This window comes from Montipora foliosa, chromosome 9 (genome assembly GCF_036669935.1).
Source record: "Montipora foliosa isolate CH-2021 chromosome 9, ASM3666993v2, whole genome shotgun sequence".
Taxonomy (NCBI): Eukaryota; Metazoa; Cnidaria; class Anthozoa; order Scleractinia; family Acroporidae; genus Montipora; species Montipora foliosa.
The window spans coordinates 20612191-20631358 of NC_090877.1; the positions used below are offsets into that span (position 1 = coordinate 20612191).

At 38.0% G+C, this 19168-nt stretch overlaps 1 protein-coding gene across 1 annotated transcript; it reads left to right on the top strand.

The window, feature by feature from the left end:
* The first annotated feature begins 6960 nt into the window (after positions 1-6960).
* On the top strand, positions 6961-9682 carry LOC137969868 (uncharacterized). The gene has a single exon (XM_068816257.1). The coding sequence runs from the start codon at positions 7663-7665 to the stop codon at positions 8593-8595; it is 933 nt and encodes a 310-aa protein (XP_068672358.1). The 5' UTR covers positions 6961-7662; the 3' UTR covers positions 8596-9682.
* The last annotated feature ends 9486 nt before the right edge of the window (positions 9683-19168 follow it).

Below are 19168 nucleotides of genomic sequence, written 5' to 3' on the forward strand. Positions count from 1 at the left end.
CCTATGGACACCTGTTAATTTAATTATTTGTACAAAAAGACCCGAGTCTGCGGACAAAATTGATGGAGTTCAAATCCCATTGAATGGCGGATCCTTAATTAAGGCGTTTACCAAGAGCTTAGTTAAGCCTCTTGAAAAGTGAAATTTATCACTGTTACATGTGACAAAATGATCTTGACGCCGAAAAGTACAGTGATTCTACCCCGTATATGACTTGCGTAATAGGATTGCTTTTGATCTGTGATGTGTTATGAATATCTAATGAATAACCTTTTTTTAATTTTACAAAACCAATGCAGATCATGATCCTAAAAGTATTCATCTAAAATCGATCCTCTCAATCTGCGAAATATTTTATTTCGCTAAAAAGCAATACGTGTCGATCGTGTTTCGTAAAGAGCGGACCTCAGGAAAGCCTTTTATGGCGTTGGTCTACGATGTACCTCACCTTTTTACGAAAGATATAATTTCGCCCGTCAGTAGGCCTTGTTATCCTCCAAAAAGCAAATCACGTTTCGGTTTTCAGAAGAAAGTAACAAGGGCGGTTTAAAAGGACCCAGTCGAACAAACTATAATTTCTGAACGATTGTAGTCCTGAACTGACGAAGTCTCCTGAAGCTAAGCCAAGTGCTGGTGAAAAAGCGTGAGAGCAAACTGCGACTTTTCTCTTGGAGCACTCTGTTCTTTTAAGGTCTTCGATAAATTTATCGACAAAGTTTACAAACTACAAGCGTTGTATTGGTAATTCTGTTGCATGATAAGATGAGACAAAGACCTGGCCAGCTAGTAGTTAAGTAGACTGCTTTTACTCGTGACCAAATACTCAAAAATAAGGTATAAAATGGCATTTAAAAATTATCATAGAAAAACTGAAATGTGATGACATTAGAGAAGTTTTCATCGAATTTTGTACAAAAGAGATATTTTGTTATCGTTGTCCTACTGAAGGCTTTGAGACAAAGCAAAGAGTTTCCAGTCCATGTATGCCATTTTAACAATGCACTCCTAGGCAACGTAATGCTGTTGCAGAGAATTTTCAAAAGCCCTCAATTTTTTTCTTACCGTCCGAGCATTTTGAGGGATCGATGACAATGAAATGATCTGTTTTTTTCTGTACATAAATATGACTCGTAGCCTTGTGCGGTAATATGTTTTGTGAAGACGGGAAAGTCTAGTGTCGAAAGCCGGCCCATAAAAAATCGTTCTCCTATTCCTAGAGTTTTCTACATATTTAGATACATAAATTACGCACCTTAGCGGACAAAGTGACAAGCTAAAGAAGAATTACCAATTTGTCAATTTTGCTCTTTCTACGGGCCGAACGTAAGTCGATTCAATAGTCAAGGTTTTATTTTTCTCGGAGATTTTTTCTCGTAAGGAAACAAGTTGAAATAACTGCTCATTAAACAGCAATAGTAAAGACCTAGTTTTTTGTGCCCCTTATTGCATTTCATCCTCGCCGCATGGGTTTTCTGAAATTATCGTGGAAAGTTGGCTTTTCTTGGACGGAAGATGAACCATTTGTAATGATTGCATCGCCCCTCGTCCACTCCATGCAATGTTAGAAATCCTGGAGAAAAGTAATTGTGCTTGTTTTCAGATAAATGTACGTGTTTTGCTTTGGCAGTCTGAATTAAAGTCAGCGGCGTGAGTGAAATCTTGGTAGAATATAATAAAGATGATTCGGGCTGCAAGGGAAGTTTTCTACAAGCAGTCAAAACGGATGGTTGAACTTTTGAGGACATCACGTATGTCGAAATATAAAATCCGTGTATATACGCAATTTTTCATCATCTGTTGCCTTGGTGTTCTTATTTGTTTCAGTTTTACACTCATGGCTCCGCTTTTGCTGCCAAAATTACGAAAATGATTCCTTTTGTTAAACTGAACTTTCTTTTACTGTGAGGCATAGTTCATTTCAATGCAAACATTGCTGTATCTATACCAATGATTAGCCTAGGACGTCGCACGGTTAGCTGTCTAAGAACTTCAGTCAGTTAAACTTTTGTTTTGATACATCCACAGTTTTCTTCTATGAACTATAAATTCTAACTTATTGATCCGACAATAAGATAATCAATACTGTGCACAATTTTTTGTGGGGTAACTAAACATCCAAGTGAATTAAACTGTGTACAAAATCAATTGACGCCAGTTGTTCCAGCATTTCAGTCCAGCGTAGGTGTTAGGTTGAAACTACCGTGTCAAGATATTACATGTTTGCAAATGGTTCTAACAAAACTACCTCATCCGTTTCGATCTGGCTTGTAACAAAACTAGTGTAGTACGGTCCGAAACCACTCTGGAATCGAAGAAATCCAGTGATTTTTGTGCATGTTCCGGAGTCTATTTCGGGTTCTCTGGCTGTGGGTACCGGTTGTGTTCTTGTTCCCTGTGTTGTCTTTGTCATACTGGCAAAAGGTACCAGTTGTGTTTTTAATTCTTTGTGCTGTCTTTGTCATCTGACTAAATAACAGCAATGTAGCATTTACTATGCTTCCAGCTTTAGTTAAACCTAAATTAATGGGTTTTACAACAACAATTTTTGACAGAAGTTGTGATCCGAGTGGTAACCACCATTACGCGCTAACTTCTTCTCTAGAATCTTTTCAAACATTGTGTCGCTTTCTTTGTGTCCCAAATAGTTAACCGGTCGGCGGTGAAAGTGAATTTCACCTTATTAATGAAAAGTTTCACGTTTACTTGAAAATGCATTTTGTGAAAGAGAACAGTAAAAAAAAGGACTTTAGTCTTCTAGTTATCCCGGCTGTAATGATACTCTTTCGAAACGGGTCGATTTTTACTAACCGAACTTTCAGACCAACTTTTCGCTGTTCCAATTTCCACTGCCACAACTTTGAAAAAACACTTTCTAAGGCATAAAACTTTGAAATTTTTATTTTATATATTTTTTTCTTGTCTTAAAAACATTTTAGAAAGACCAGCGTTCAACAGAATAAGCGGATATGCTTCGTTTTTCAAACGTCTTTAACAAACTAAGGTTCGATCTGAAATCTTGGAATTGGGCTTTGAGTGATAATTGCCGCATGATTGCCAGGCTTTTAAGTTTCTTCGTTTCTTATTGAATTCAATTCGCTTCAAGGGTTTAAATGGCACTATGCATAGAAACTACATGGTCTTCACTCTCTGAAGAAAAAACCGCTCTTTAAGCAAAAAGAATTGTATCGTTTCTTAGGTATTGTTTTATTATCTTTTACGAATAAAGTCACCGTAATTTAGGCTCTTAATATTATTGAAACTCTATTTCAATGCCTGGTATAGATCGAACGCGATGTATTTGTTTAAAATGGTAAAATTGTGAGCGAAATTTAAATACAGTTTGCTGTTAACTTTTGCTCTTATGTTGTATAAAATTGGAGGACCTAATCGCTATTGCATTTATCTCTCTCGCGAAGTACAGTTTAATCGCATATACACTGTATTTTTATTGTTATTTGATTCAGTTTATGATCATACCACAGCCGCCTTTCGCACATATATATCTTGTGGGTTTATAGGTTTTATCCGCTATCTCTGCAGTCATAGTGAAGCAAATCATGTCGGTGAAATTCTTCAGCGATCAGTTTTCCTTTTGCCTAGGTAACAATACTCAACTAATGCAGATCATTCGAAGCTTTTCATTCGTATTTTGCACAAAAGAACAGTGAATTTCCCCTTGTTCACTTTAAATTTATATTATGCATACTATTGTCCTTTCAGTAGGAGGTGTCGAACATGTTTTTCTCCCTCGCGGCGATAGACGTGGCTATACGAAGGAAAACCTTGAGCTAAAGTTGTGTTATTTTCAGCTTTATTTCCCTCTATTCAGTTGGAAATACAATTTGAAGGATCATATTAATAAACCTTTTGGTGATAATTAAAAGGCAATTTGAACCTATGTGTGGTGTTTATAAGCTTGAACAGTGGGAATCCTGCTGGAGACTTTTCCCACCATGTGTCTCCGATGTTCAAATTGTGTTATAGCCAAAGTATAGAAGGGATAATCGATGCAATGTGTGTAGGAGACTCCTTTTAAAAAAGCCTCATACATTTGTCATAAAATGAATGGCCTCATACTGAGCGAGTTAAGAGGTGCTTTGACATTGCATGTCCAAGCGAGTATCGATTCCAATTACTTATCTGCCCAATGGCATTTAGAACTGATCTATCATAAAGGCATAGTCTTTATGTGAAGCTAAACTGTCCTACAATGGAAACTCAGTTAAACAATGAATAAGAATTTTCTGAATGGGTCTTTTGTTCGGAAAAGCTTTTACATGACAAAGGGGTGTGTTTAAGGTCGCTTTGTTCTCTGTTGGCTTCAGAGCACGAGTACTAGGCGGACCGAAGGATGCGAGAAAAAACCCTCACCTCGTGTTAATGACTTGACACAGCTCCACCGTGTATTATGGATAGCAGATGAGGATTTAAGCAATTTCAATGCTAGTAGGTTTCTCGAATTTAATCTTACCCGAGGGGTTGCAAGTGGCTGTGAAACCACGAGGCGATCGGAGCACACCTGCAGTGGATTTTGCCGAAAATCAAAGCAGCGCTATCGAAAAAACCGACAGTTTTGACGAAAACAACTCTCACAAGCATCAACGGTCAATACTTTTTTCCTTCGTTTTTTTCTTTTTATTCGACACTAGGTAACAATGATTTTGTTGCGTGCTCGTTTTATCTCCTTAAATCGGAATATTTATTGAGTATTTCTCATCCTTCGTTTCGGTTATCGAGTTTTTCCCACCTAAGTAAGAATGTATTTATACCATCGAGAAAAGACATGTAATTAGCCGAGTTCAGTTAAAAATTAATCGACACATTTCAGCGTTACATTTTACATTGTACGTTTAATCCATTGATTGAATTGGCTAAAATAAGCGTAGCCATTAAATGAGAGGTTTCATAATGTTTGAAGAGAAATGATTTTAAAAGATGCCTGCCAAAAACCCATTCTGCCATTCTTTGTTTGTTGTCAGTACAATTTTATTGAAGGAAGCCCAATCTATTTTTAATGGGTACTTTTTTAGTAGATACCAGGAAAGTAGGGATAGATTCTTAATTGGAAAATGTGATTCTGTCAAACACGAATCAGTTTTATTTCTTTCAATTGGGAATTCGATATCACTCATATTTGAAAGATACCAACCCTTAGAGAAGATTTTTGACATTTACTGTCGAAACAAGAGAAAATATAAGACGATATCACGCATTTCAGCTTCATAGAATCATCGTGAATTTTTCTGCCATACATTTAGTTAAAGGGAGGAAAAAACGCCTCTGGACTTTGTCTCCTTTAAACTACCTCGGATACTTGAAATAAAAAAAGAGAAAAAAATTAGTAAAGAGAAAATGATATTTTATCTTATCTGCAAGATAATTATTCTGTGATCTTAACTCTAAACATTCAATGATTTAAACGGCTCTGGAGGACGTGAGCTAGATACAATAAAATGGAACCTTAAATAATATTTTTGCACACCCCAACACAATCCCGGCTGATTTACGATACAGTTGCTGTGACGACAGGCGAAAGTTCCTCGCAAGAATTCGTGTAAGTTGTTTTGGAGGTGTCCTTTCCACGCAATCATTAGTGCTAAAGGATCTTTACTGATTCAAGATTGTTTTTTTATATCAACGAAGACCTAGTAGACATTCTGTCGAGAGAGATCCATCATTTGCCATTCATCATCATCAACACTGCCATATTAACCCTCACACCTGTGCAAGCTATTAAATTGTTCTTTACTGCCGACGGCCTTGTTCGCCGTCAAGAAAGAGAACGCAGTGTTCATTTGTCCCTTTCAGTACGACAATTTCATTGCACTTCCTACCGTCTTCAGTGATTATTGATGATTTTTCCCGCAGGGAAGTATCAAAGAAGCAAGCGCCCCATCGAAGTTTTGATTAATGAAAATCAGAGCAAAATATCCCTGGTCCACTATTTTTTATGGAGCGTTATTTTTCTTATCAAACATTTCTTCCTCTGGGTTCCTTTGGCACGGAAATTTCATTAATACCTCTTGGATAACGACAAACATCCTCAGTAGTTCAGCCTTAAATTTTATTCAGGAAAGTTTTTTTTTTTTTTTTTTTTACAGTGGTGGCATCTTGGATTCCAATTTTCGTTTCCTCTTCTCCTTCTGAAGTAAAAAGGCCACTTTTCGTGGGCACAAACATGAGTTTTTGTAATGACGGAGATATCCTCCCAATGGGGATGCACAATTTTTTCGTGTATTGTTCGTAACTTAATTTAAAGAAACAAAACAACTCATTTAGTTTCACATCTTCGTGAGCAACAATGAGGGGAAGTAACACAATTGAAAGTTGTGGCGTCATTTTTAGGTACTGCCGGCTCTTATCAAAACTTGCTTACCTGACAAATTTTCATTTAAAGCGAGTGACGTGGTTTTTTTTCTTAACACCAGAGTGGTCTGTCTTGGAGGAATCGTGCAAGTACAGTAAATTTAATCTTTATCCCGAAAGAAATAGGGCTTTTTGGAAGGGAATACAAAAAGGCAAGATTAGGTCTCACCGCCTCTTAGGAGAAGCTAACACATGCGTTTACAAAAGGTTGAACAAAGACATTTTTCAATTTAGCTTTTTAAACCCGACAATAGTTGCAATGAGATACATTCTTTTTCTCTGAGTTCTTCCCCAGCTACGATTCTTAGTGTTGTGAAATAAAAACCGATGAAAAATCGACGCCTTTTAACTTACGCAACACGCGTCACTGGTCGTTAAGGGCACGAGTCAAATGAATTGCTTATTCTGTCAATAAAGATATTGCTCTGGATGCTCAAATATGTCATATTTGTGTAACAACATATTTGTTACGCTATTTACCAAGGCGAATATGAGAATTTAAAAAGGGGAAGTCTTGTTTATAAAAGTAAAAATTTTCGTTGATCGTAAGGAGAGGTTTTAAGAACCAGGCACATGATGAAAATTGATCATTGTTATTCTAAATGAGTCCGCGTGCGTTGCTCATTTTTTACAAATGATCAGTTTAAATGTCTTTAATTAGCAACTCGACAAGACGTGGCTTCGGATCCATAGCAAAAGGCAAATAATTTGAAAAAAGCCATTCATTTTGTAGGAAAAATCAGATCTAACAAGTATTTCAAGATTTGTTTGAAATCATGTATGGCGTGGTTTCGTTTAGACAAGCGCATTTTTTTTTCTCAGCTTCAGCGTTTAGTGGTTTTTTATACATTCGCTTAGCCTTTTAAGGGGTGCATTTATGAAGGGTGTGCAAACAGAGTGACGCTGGGGAAAATTTGGTGCGATTAGCATGATAATACATGAAACATGGCTTTGTGAAAATTGACGAAACCGAGAGCCAATCACACGCTGGCTTTCTTTGCGGTAAACGACCATTTTTTGCATATTTAAGGAGTGCACCTGCCGATCAATTAATCGAGCCTTAATTTACAAATGTCTAACACACCGATACTGCGCCTGTTTGTAAATAGTGGCTTCAAAACGTATAAATAGCGTGCAACACTAAAACTTGAATGTGACAGCCATCACTGTTGATCATACACAGAGATACACAAGAGGAAACTCTCTCCAATCTTTACGAAGTTGTATTCGATCATCATCGTTCGCTGCTTTACTCGCTTCCTTTAAGTTCCTTGGTGGTTTATTTTTTAGCGATAAATGATAGACTCTGAGATGGCCGCAAAGTCGAAATTAAACGATCGACTCTTGGGCAATTTCTCCGCCGGTGAAATCCGAAAGGAAGAGCAAGTAACAGCTGGAAGTTCACTTCTTACATTCATGAACTTGGCTTCAGGAAATGTCAAGAACGCTCTGGAAAAGCCAGCCAACTTTAAAAGGAACATTAATCATCGAAGATACCTGCAGAAGCAATTGCGCAATTTCGGGAAGCGGAAACCGAGCGAAATGATCTTGAAGAAGCCTAAAGACGTTTTCAAACACAAAAATAATGGCCTTTCCGGTATCAAGAGCGGCGTGTCACGAAATTCCTCAAGACAAGAAGGAAATTCCAAGAAATCCGAGAAAAATGCATTTGTTGGCAGCTGTGAAAACCCCTCACTGAGAGACAGAAATCTCCCTCCTTCGTTTTGGCAAGAGCCGTTTGTTAAGGATGTGACGGAAACTTGCATGTATCCCTTGTATCCTGGTACATTTCTCCCCAGGGCTGAAGACTCTGAAGACCCTTACAATCCAGCCACTTTCGAGACTTATTTCGAAGGTTGGAGTGAATTTGTAGTACAGCCAGAGGTTCCTACGGAAGTTCTGTCACCGTGCTCAGAGTCAGTCGGAGCACCCTCGTTATCATCTGAGGAGGCAATATTTGATGATTTTATGACCGGAGAGGAACTCACACAAAATATCGATATCAAAGACTTGTATGTACCTGAACTTTATATCGAAGACAGAAGCGCTCATGAACATTCCTATGACGAAAGTCTTTATCTGGCACCTATATCGCCATCACAATATATTTTCACTCCGACAACTTGTTCAGATCAAGCCTACTTCAATTTTACATTTGATCACGATCAATCTGGGCTACCGCCGTTCGCCATGGCTTTCCTTAGTCCAGGATCCTTGGCTCAGTACTAGATTTATTATAGTTATCACATTGAGTGGATTATACTGAAATTACATAAAATTCGACAAAGTCTAAAAGACAGAAAATAAGCTTTTATTTATGTATCCTAAACGCGCATAGCATTGAAAGGTTCCGGCTATCTTCAGACCAGACATAGAATAGAGATTCTAACTATGTTTTGCGCAAAGAGGTGAATATTTCCTATGCACGAAGCGGAAAGCTCATTGAACTTTAATTATATGGGTAGAACTTTGTAACATTTTTAAAGTGTGATTAATTTTGTGACCAGTAATCTCTTTGTCAAAAATAACTCAAAAATAATAAAGGAAAACAGCAATGGATTTGAAAGTGTTTTAAAAGTGACTTTTTCCTCTCTGAAGAAACCAGGGAACGATGCTTTTAAATCTTTTATGTACGCTCAAATTTGCTCCTGGCGCTATTTTTTTCTAACCCTGGGAGCTCGAGAAATTTGGCTTAAACGTTGTCGATGATTAAAAAAATGCAAATAACGTTAAGACCTGAACGATATAAATAGAACTTTGAATAGGTCTTTCCCTGTGAGACTATTCAGAGTGAGTTAGAAGTGGCATAACATAAATGGATTGATGAAACTCGTTTCAAGAATTAATTCGGTTATTTCAGAAAAGGTCTTTTCTTAAATTTCTACTTTCTGTGTCAAGGTAGTCTTTCTGAGTCAAATTCCAATCAGTCCTAAATTATGAAAGATCACTCTCTACCCTCGCTTCTAATTTAGTAGTTATCAAGGTTATGACAAATTCATGATGGCTTAAAACGTACTGCGTAGGTTTTCAAGGTGGGTCATATATTGTATATAGTGTTTACTTTCCATCACTATGAAGCATCTTTATTCTGCATGTTAAAACAAATTTATTCAAGAATTGGATGTCTAAGCAAAGAATTAACCGTGAGTGTTGCGAAATCATACGTACTGTCTTGAAGTTATGTTTTCCCTATGAAAAAAGTCACACAAGTTACGCGTATTATTATTGAATTTCTGTTGAAAAAGCAGGTATCGTAACTCCTTTTTCACATGATTGCACGTCCAATGGTTTTTGGAGGCTTTGTTTTCTTCAATAAAACGGCTAACCCGCTATTAATGTGCAAATGATTAGGAGCTAAGAGGCTCTGAAAGATGAATATCACAGAACGAGTGGGATGGATTGATAATTGCGATCGCCTTATCACGTTATTTTCTTTTAGTTATTATTCGACCTTTCAAACACAGTGTTGCTGTGTTCATTCCCTGTGAACGCCCCCTTTCTTCCCACTCCCATTACGATGGAGCAAATGTAGTTTAACGAATTCATTTAACGAATAAAGCAATTCATACATCAGAGAGAGAGAGAGAGTGTTTGATGCAAAGGCAGACTTCGTGTACTAGTTAGACAAAACAAAGTTTTGCTTGCGGTTTAACAAAAAAAAGTCGGAAAGAGCTGGCTCCACCCACGTTCCATCTCAACGTGGTTGGAACAGGTGACATCACATTCGGGACCAGGTTATTTTGAAACCACAAATAGCTAACTTGTGAATTAGTTTAATTTAAAAAAAAGTTTTAGTAATGTGAAAATCGTACATGCCACTTTTGAACATCCCGTTTGGATCATTGGATGGTGCGTTCGATTGACCGTCACGGTATTCCGGGATAGGAATACATGGAATAGAAGTTAAAAATCCTTCGTTTTTACGGAGATTCACATTAAAATTAAATTGTCAAACACCTGCTAAAATGCTATTTTAAGCATATCTTTATTATCCTTTTTGCTTCAAAACGTCAAACATACTGTTTTAAATCAACACTCCACGTTTTCTTATTCCGGAATAAGGTTAATCGAAGGCACCTTAAGTGTTCACCGGACCGGAGGCAATGATTTATCATAGATAACGCTGAAACGACGCTATTTGCCCTTTTTTTACTCAGCCCACGGACTGAGCTGCAGAAGTGTTGTCACGTAGCAGCTCATTTTCTCTTCAAATCTCTCATTGCTTGTATTCAAAATAATCTGACAATTATTCCTTTTGGCTTTTTGCGTAACCCAATGAGCATTCTCAATGAATTATTGATAGTTTGTGTCAAATAGATGCTAATAAGTATTTCGCAACTCCGCCCAACCGCACTCTGGTATCAGTTACTCTTTTTTTTCCCAACGTGAATTCTTCGGACTTCACCCTTAACACGGTTTCTGCACGTGCAACAGACCAGCATGGAAATCAGCAATGATCACTTCCTTTCAAGGTGACACAATGATGAGGTGATTTGTAGGTTGTTCAAATTAGATTCTGCTGCAACGTGCTTTGAGAAAGGTGTTGTCTTTCAGTAAAAAAAATTGTTGTTGCCTCAGCAGCCATGCATGTATAACTTGGTTTATTTAGGACTGATTTTGTTGAGGCTTTATTTTATTGAAAATAGTCAGCGAAGCTATCGCGAATCATGCAGAATATAATGGGAATCCATGTTGTGTGGTATAGGTTTCTTTTCAATGGCTATTTTGAGCGATCTCTCGTTTCGTTTAACCGAAAGAAAGGCTTTACACAAACCAAAAATACTACAAGTTTTTTTATTTCTTTTTCCTGATATTTGTACGAACTGAAAGACTTTTCGCACGGTTGAAAATGTCATGATTACACAGCAACAGTCAAGGTCAGAAATCAAAGGACATTAATAAAATCGGATAGTGATCGATGATATCGTCCTATATGTTGATCTCCTCGTTGTCACCATTTCATTGGTTGCTGAAGTGTTTGGGCAAACTTATCGTTCACCAAAACGTCAAGTAAAATATCATTGAAAACTGCTCTTCCTTTCCACCTTTTTGACAAAGTTTAAAACAATGGGGACTTTTTCAGAAAACTATAGCTTTGTCAAAACTTAAGTCCAGGCGATAAATAAAAAGAAAATCCACAATTGTAAAATTGGGACCGTCGGCTGTGGGGCGGGCATTGCTTCTTTTGTTTTCTCAGTTTAAGAAAAAGAAAAACCCTAATTGATACTCCTACTTTGTTTCATTTTTTATCTTTCCAAAGTTAGCATGGCAACCTGTTCTCTCAAAAATGGTTTCCTCTCGAGTTTCCCCTTGCCTGGTTGACATTGCGTGAAAAAAATGGTATGCAATAAGCCCCTGGTTAAACCACAAGGCAGACTCGTTTAATAACCTATAGATTATTTCTATGCGGATCAGTAAATACAACGTAGTGGCAAATTCAAATATAAACGTGTTTTATGATGTGAAAGCAAGTGGTAACCTTTCGTTCAGTAATGTAACTAAAAAGCAAACTCCAAGGTGTCTCTGCTCAAAGCAAGTTAACCTATAATAAAGAACGATATTTAAGCATCTCCTAGAATCCATTATCCTGTCTAAAATAAGTTGTGCTTGTAAACGAGTGAACGCCTTTCGGTCTGGGATAAATGTGCAACAAAAGAAAACGTGCTTAAGTGGCCTGACAAGCAGACAAAACTTTCAATAATCATGCACAAAAGTACCTGCTGCAAAGATTGAGGAGGAGGGATTCTTTATGCAATTTTTCCAAACGTGTTGTCTGGAGAAATTCTAAATCTGTTGGCTTTGAAATCTTTGAAACTCGTAGAGCAGAAGGATGGCACTGCAAAAGACCATCACTTAGGACACTTACTGGGCGCCAGACAAAGGAGCAATAAGTATTTGTCGCCGGAGCAATGTCTTTAATTTTTAGTTCAAAGTACGATAGTTGTAACGCAAGGGGCTTCATTGTGGTACTTACTCTACCATATTCATTCCGAACATTTTCCACAAGTTTGAAAGAAACTGTTAATTACACACGTGTTTTTTCTAAACCTTTTTTTCTGTTTGGGCTTATTTAATCCAATTGGTTTTTGTTATCTGTTCCTATTAAGCAAACAATAGTAATACCTTTTGACTGAGTGCGAGATCCTCCGTTTTATTAAACTCTGGTGGTCTACATCGTCCTTTCACAATTCTTTCTATTTTTCGTCAAGAAGTGACTAATAGTTAAATAATATAACTTCCTTAAAAATCAATGGCCCGTAATTTCCTTTGTACAAGAGCTTTGTACTTAATTCGTAGCTATCCTGCCTCCTTTCATTTGACTGCCAACAGCTCGTTGAAAGTCCAACTTTATTGCATGTAAGCCTTGCATAGATAGATGCTCGCTTATGTGTTCAGTGCGATTAAGGTGAAGGTGGTTGATTACAAGTCAGCGATACAAAGCCCGGTCGTCTTTTTGCCACTATCATCTTAGGGAAAACTGTTACTACTTTTAAAGAGGGTTGAGAAATAAATACTTCGTGTTTTATACGTGGTTTTCCTTAACGAAATCTCTTTGGTTGGTCGACCATTATATCCGTCTCTATAAACAAAAAAGTGACATGATTTTTCTCGGCGAAAAAAGTGCAAAGCTTATCTCATAGTATTCCGAAAATTACCTCTCATAAAGGAGTTTTTGCGTAAAAATAGCGGTAGTGGGAGAAATAAAATCCTGACTAGAAAAACGAAAGCCAGACCCAATGACAGTTATTATGTTTGTAAAAGTAAAGTTCAAGAGAAAGGTTTTTTTAGCTCTTATTAACCAAGAAAGAGGTCTGTATGGGAAAATCTTGACCTCGGTCGTGTGTACAGACCTCACTGCGTTCGGTCTGTATTCACGACCTCGGTCAAGATTCTCCCATAAAGACTAACTAAGCTCGGTGAGTAGATGTTTATTATATGGCAAACGAGAACAAATGATTTAAGACGGAATCCACCAGAAGTTCGAGTAACAAGTGGACAAAAACCTAGTACCAAGATTATAAACATCGTATTCTAAACTTCTGTACGACTGTTTTAAATATCTTCTCAAAAAAAATCATTTCTAGCAACACCAAGCGTCAAAAACAACTGTTGAACTTCGTAAGAAACACTTGAAAGTACTGGTGAAATGAAACTGATGATGAAATTTTACCTGTGTTTGCACAATTTCTCTGAAAGTTGAAATTTAATTTTTCTCGTTCCCATGAGAAATTGTTTCCGGTGTTATTTCAGGCAAATATTTACATCTTTAGCTTTCAGGAAATGTAAAAAGGACTGTAAAATACTTAAAATTATTCTGGTACCAGATTTTTGTCCACAAAAAACAGAAATTGCTCGATTTTCTATCGGATTTCGTCTTAATTCGTTTAACGTAACTGGTTTGTACTAACTGACATTTTGCTTGCAAACGGCGATGAGTGGCGATGAGCTGAACTTTAATAATTCTGCCAAAGTTTGCTCGTCCTCCTTACCTTTTTTTCTCATCATGCTTTTTGGCAATTCCATAAATAAATATTGGTAGAAGAAAATACTCAATATTTTTGCATTTTAGGGCGCTTTCCATTTGACAGAACTGACTGGCCAGGCCGGGCATTTGGAAGAACTAACTTTTCAACACCTTCAAATTAGCACACTTCTAGGATGTGAGGGATTATCATGCAAGTGCTTCTTCAAATTTTTGCATTTTCTTTGCAAACTGACGGGTCTGGCCGGCCAGTTCTGACAAAAGGAAAGAGCGCTTAGTTTGCAACTTTTTCACCGCTAAACATTACCGGTCTAAATGGAAAAATCTACACCGCGGTAAATATCGATTTCAGCCAATCAAATTCGTGAATTTGGTAGTTCCCAGTCCTTGTGAGACAGAGCCTTATAATAAACACGTGTAATGAATGATCACACAGGATTGGCCCAATGTAAGCAGAAATATCGATGGATACTAGTGGATATAATGATTCTCAGGTTTTCCCTAAGTGAAAGTTGTTTTAAAGGTGTATTTACTCGACCCTATGCCCACGATGACGAACACTGACCACATGTACATCTACCATGTACATCTATCATGTACATTTTTAGAGACATCACTGCCAAGCCGGCCACTTCTGTTGGAGAGAACATGACAGCCACAACACATCCCCTACTCTTATCGAATAGCGTGTGGGTTCTTAAACGTCCCACAGGGAACTTATAAACAAAGAAAGTATTCATGAGACGGGGCCGATGGTTTATAGTCCTTTTCTGAGAAGACTTGAAAGTCTAACCGTTTGCAGATGAAATTACAAAGGCAGCACTTTCTCCTCAGTTATTTTAAGAGTGATTAGCAGGCTAAGGCGAAACTCTTTGCAAAGTTTAAAAAAATTTCCTGGAGCGGATTCAGAGCCACCTTAACATTGTTCAGTGGTGAAGGTGGCTATGAATCTGCTCTAGGAAATTTTTTAAGCTTTGCAGTAGGTCACAGTTTTATCCTAGCGTGATAATCACTCTCCGGCAATGAAAAATGGGGGTCACCGAGTTTGTTTTTGAGATATATGCGTTTAAAGGAAAAATATAGCCTGTTTTTAGATGGCTCTTTTGTTGCCATGGTAACCCATTACGTCACATTAGTGAGTGCATCTTGTTAAGCATCTATTCGTATTTCATATGGTATCATAACATTATCACTACGTGAAAAATTTTGGTAGATTGAATCCTTCCAAATAGTACAGTTTCTTGAAAGTGTTAAAACTGGTTTGAGCCTCCTTAACAGGCGGCGAAATATCTCACCATAACGAGACAAGTAACACAAAATAATAATACATTTATTATTCAGCACATTGTGACAATGTCCGAGTATGGTCAAAGGGCGCTCAATATTCGTCTTGCGTACTCAACCTGGAGCCATGATTCTGGCTCCTGACTCAACAGATATCCTGCGATATACGTAATTTTGTGTGTCGCGGAAAAAATGGTAGTTTTTCCAGCTTTTTTTTTTCTCCAATTAACGTAGAAAATAAATTGTGCTTTGTCATAATATAACAATTATCCTGCTCAATCTTGCGGAATATTCATACGGCGGGAATCGAATGTGCTCCGCGTGGATAGCCCACGCTCAGCTGAGAACACTTTCCTGCCATACGATTGGCTGTTGCCTAATCCCCTTGGGATACGTACAGCGTGGTAGTCGATCTAAAAATAACTTGAGACATATTACCTATGGAAAAAGGCATGATGTCTTCTCCTCCCCCTTTATTTTCTCTTGCATTTACTAATCCACAATCAATTTCCAAGTCATGCTGAATTATTCGGGCAAGCGCAAAAGCGGAGCTCCTCGATCATCATTTATTTATGTTTTTGTTTTCAGATATTTTTATTAACTGGTCTCCTTACTATACGACCAGTCTAGCCCGCTCTTTACTATAAATTAGTGTATTTTCTCCTGTTTTCTCTCTCTCTCTCTCTCTCTCTCTCTCTCTCTCTCTCTCTCTCTCTCTTGATCTTTTTGCTGATTTTCCTCACCATCATTCAGCCTGTATCCTCGAGCTTGTTCATCTATCTCTTTCTTCCTCTGCTCGTCACTATAAATTTTCTCTCTGAATCCGCACCCTTTCTAGCTCTCTCTTGTTATTTGTCACTGACATTTCGCCCTTTTCTCAAGTTGTCAACTCACTCTCTTCACGTTAGTTTCTCTAACTCGTTGCTTACTAACTGGATTTTTCTTTTTTTTCTCTTCCTCTTCCTCGTGTGAAATATTTTGCTTGTTTTACCAAAACGCAGCTGTCAAATATGCAACTTCCCGCAAAAAGACTCGGGTTCCAGTCCATGAAACTTCCCGCCAACAGTGCGACATTTCGGAAAATATTGAAAGTACAGAGGGACGGTGGAATGATGACGTCATAACCAAAAACCAAAATTTCACTGATATAAAGAGCAGCATTCCTGCTTGCCTCCCACATTGGCATGGGTAACTAACAAGGGCTATTCAATCGGAAAAACAAAAAGCATACGTAATTAGTGATTGAATTAGAGCGACTTTCACTGATATGGCTTTGAAGAATAAACGCAAAAACAGAACGTAAACAAAAATGCAAAACATTTAATTCGCTTATCGAACAAAAACAAACGAGTGCAAATTTTCGTTGGCTCAGCGAAAAGTGATGCAAACAATGTCATCTCTCCATGGAACTTTCTGGAAAGCTTCGCTTTGATGTCATTTGAAACGTAGTAAAGTGATTGGGCAGTCGAACTGTTTACTGCCCATATTAGGAGTTTCCTTAGCGGGAATAAGGAGAAGCTTTGTTTTAATTTTGCCAAACATTGATCCGCGAAATAAATTGAGAACACTTTTCGGGTCATACGAAACTCGCTCTATTTAGCTAAGTTTGTGATACCAAGAGTGAATCAGTGACACGCTAAAAATATGAAATTGAATCTCCATACAAACGTTAACTACTCCCACAAATTTTCAACAACATTTAACCAGAAACCCATAAGGGTTGAAAACGTGTAATGCGCGTTCACAGCTTCCGAGCAGTGCGAACTGATTGCTTGAATGTTTCAGTGCTAAGTACCATATTTGGAAACCCCTCGCTCTTGTTGTTCCAAATATGGTACTTAGTAAATTGAATATTCAGAAGCTTGTTTCCCAGCACTCAAGGGGGCGTTACACGTTACAACCCTTATGGGTTTCTGATTTAACCTAACGGAACATTTCAGTTGCCAGTAAGGAAACGATTCGGACCTCAACACTTATTTATTCACCGGCTGCTGTCGTAAGAGTGAGCTGAAAGCTCTTGTCGGCCAGGAGCTAAATGACTGTTGGTTTTGCTAAGCTGTAATTAATAAGCAAATTTTCCTGGTACAAAAAATTTATACCACCAACAAAAGCCTACTTCGACACTTACGTATTTTACAAGTAGAACACCGTAGCTATCCTCTCTATCCTCTGGCAAAGTTCTTCAGTTCCTGATGCTGGAATAGACCCTTCCACGGTGTTTGGCGCCATATTGGCTGCGGGGAAAACACGGCTAAATTTACAGTGAATGTATGGGATTTTGGCCGAATTTGAATCGCTGTAGCGCCGCTAAAATGAGACCTATTTCCACAGTGAGTGTCTTTTAAAAGACATTTATAGTTTATCCTCATCGTGCTAGGTAGCACATAAAGCCCTCACCAAAGAATTCCAATGCTGTCTTTCAGATGAACACCGTTGAATCTGGCTCCAGGTCCATGTCGTTTTGGGACGTCCTCTTTTCCTCTTCCCAAAAGACATTTATACTAAGATTATTTTCATAAAATATAAAGATTCAGGCTACAACGACCACAAACGAATTTCAAGTGTAAGATTTCATACAAACCCTTCTAAAATCATCGCGGCAAATTGCCGCGAAATTAGACGCAACATGAGAAGATTTATTATTCGAATTTACAGACGTCATACCTTCCTAATGGCCTTACTTTCTGTTGAATGAATATCAATAGAGTGTTTTTACGTGACGTCACGGCGGCCATGTTGTTTGTTCCTAAACAATGGAACGGCGGCCATGTTGGTGTCCCAACTAATCCTCCGGGAATCGAGCTCTATTATCATGCAAACGTTTCCTTTTGTTTCGGTGGAAAAACAAGTTTACTGATCACCTGAGGGAAAACGCTCTATAAAACTTTTTAAAGTAGTGGCAAAAGTTGGAAATCTGTCTCTTTTCAGCCGCGCTACAGCGCCGGGTTCAAAGTCGGCCAAAATCCAAATCCAAATCTTAACTTTAGCCGTGTTTGCTCCCAGCCAAGATGGTGGTCAAAAACAGTGGAGTGGTCTATTCTCTTTCAACAATACACTTTAATCTGGCCAGTAGGCTAAGCCACAAGTTGCTCGGCAACTTTTGCGATTTTCGGCGACTCGAAAAACTTCCGTATTGTTTGCAAAGGCTCCTCCCAAGTATCGCAGTGAATAGTAACATCAATCATGTAAGCTTCGGGTGACGCTTAATCGCGTGGGTGGGTGGGTCGTGGGTTTTGTTTGTTTGAAGATCAAAAAAAAAAGATGTATATTAGCTCCGTCAGTGCTCGGTCCAAATTTGTCTTAGGTCTTGTCTGTTTCGAGAATTTCCAGTCGTTGGTTTAAAAAAGGGTTAGGGTTAGGGACTCACGACCCACGTCTCACAACACACGACCCACGAGTAAAGACCCACCCACCCACGCCGATTAGACACTCTCGTAGGGTTCACATCCGCCAAGATAATAATATAAAGAAAAGTCGATCACCCTAGGGTAAGATTTACCCAAATTGGCCAAGTCCAAGTCACCACCAGCGTTAGAAACGTGTAGGGTGCTGGAAAATAAACTAGACCGAATCGGTTAACTCAATGTTGTACCCAATTCAAATCCTTTGGGAATAAAACGTTTTCTTTCAGGTATTTCAATATCATTTAAATGTGAATGCCACATTGTAATGCAAATACAATTAGCCAATATCAAAAAGACCATAATACTCTTTGTTTGTCCTTCCAAAATTTTGCATAAGCATTGTTTTTAATATCTCTTGGGATTTATAATGGTCCCAAGAGAGAATAAAAACAATGCGTATGCAAAAATTTTGGGTCTTGTCGTATCTCATTGGTTGGGCCGCAGGAATGGCCAAACGAATAATAGAATGAACAAAGATAACGATGGATTTGGCACAGAAAACAATAGGAAGTACGACACTATACAGCCAACGAAATATAGTGTTTAACAAGAGGTACGACCCTACGCAAAATTTTGGAGGAACAAACATTAAGTATTATGGATTTTTTTTTATATTGGCTAATACAAGAAG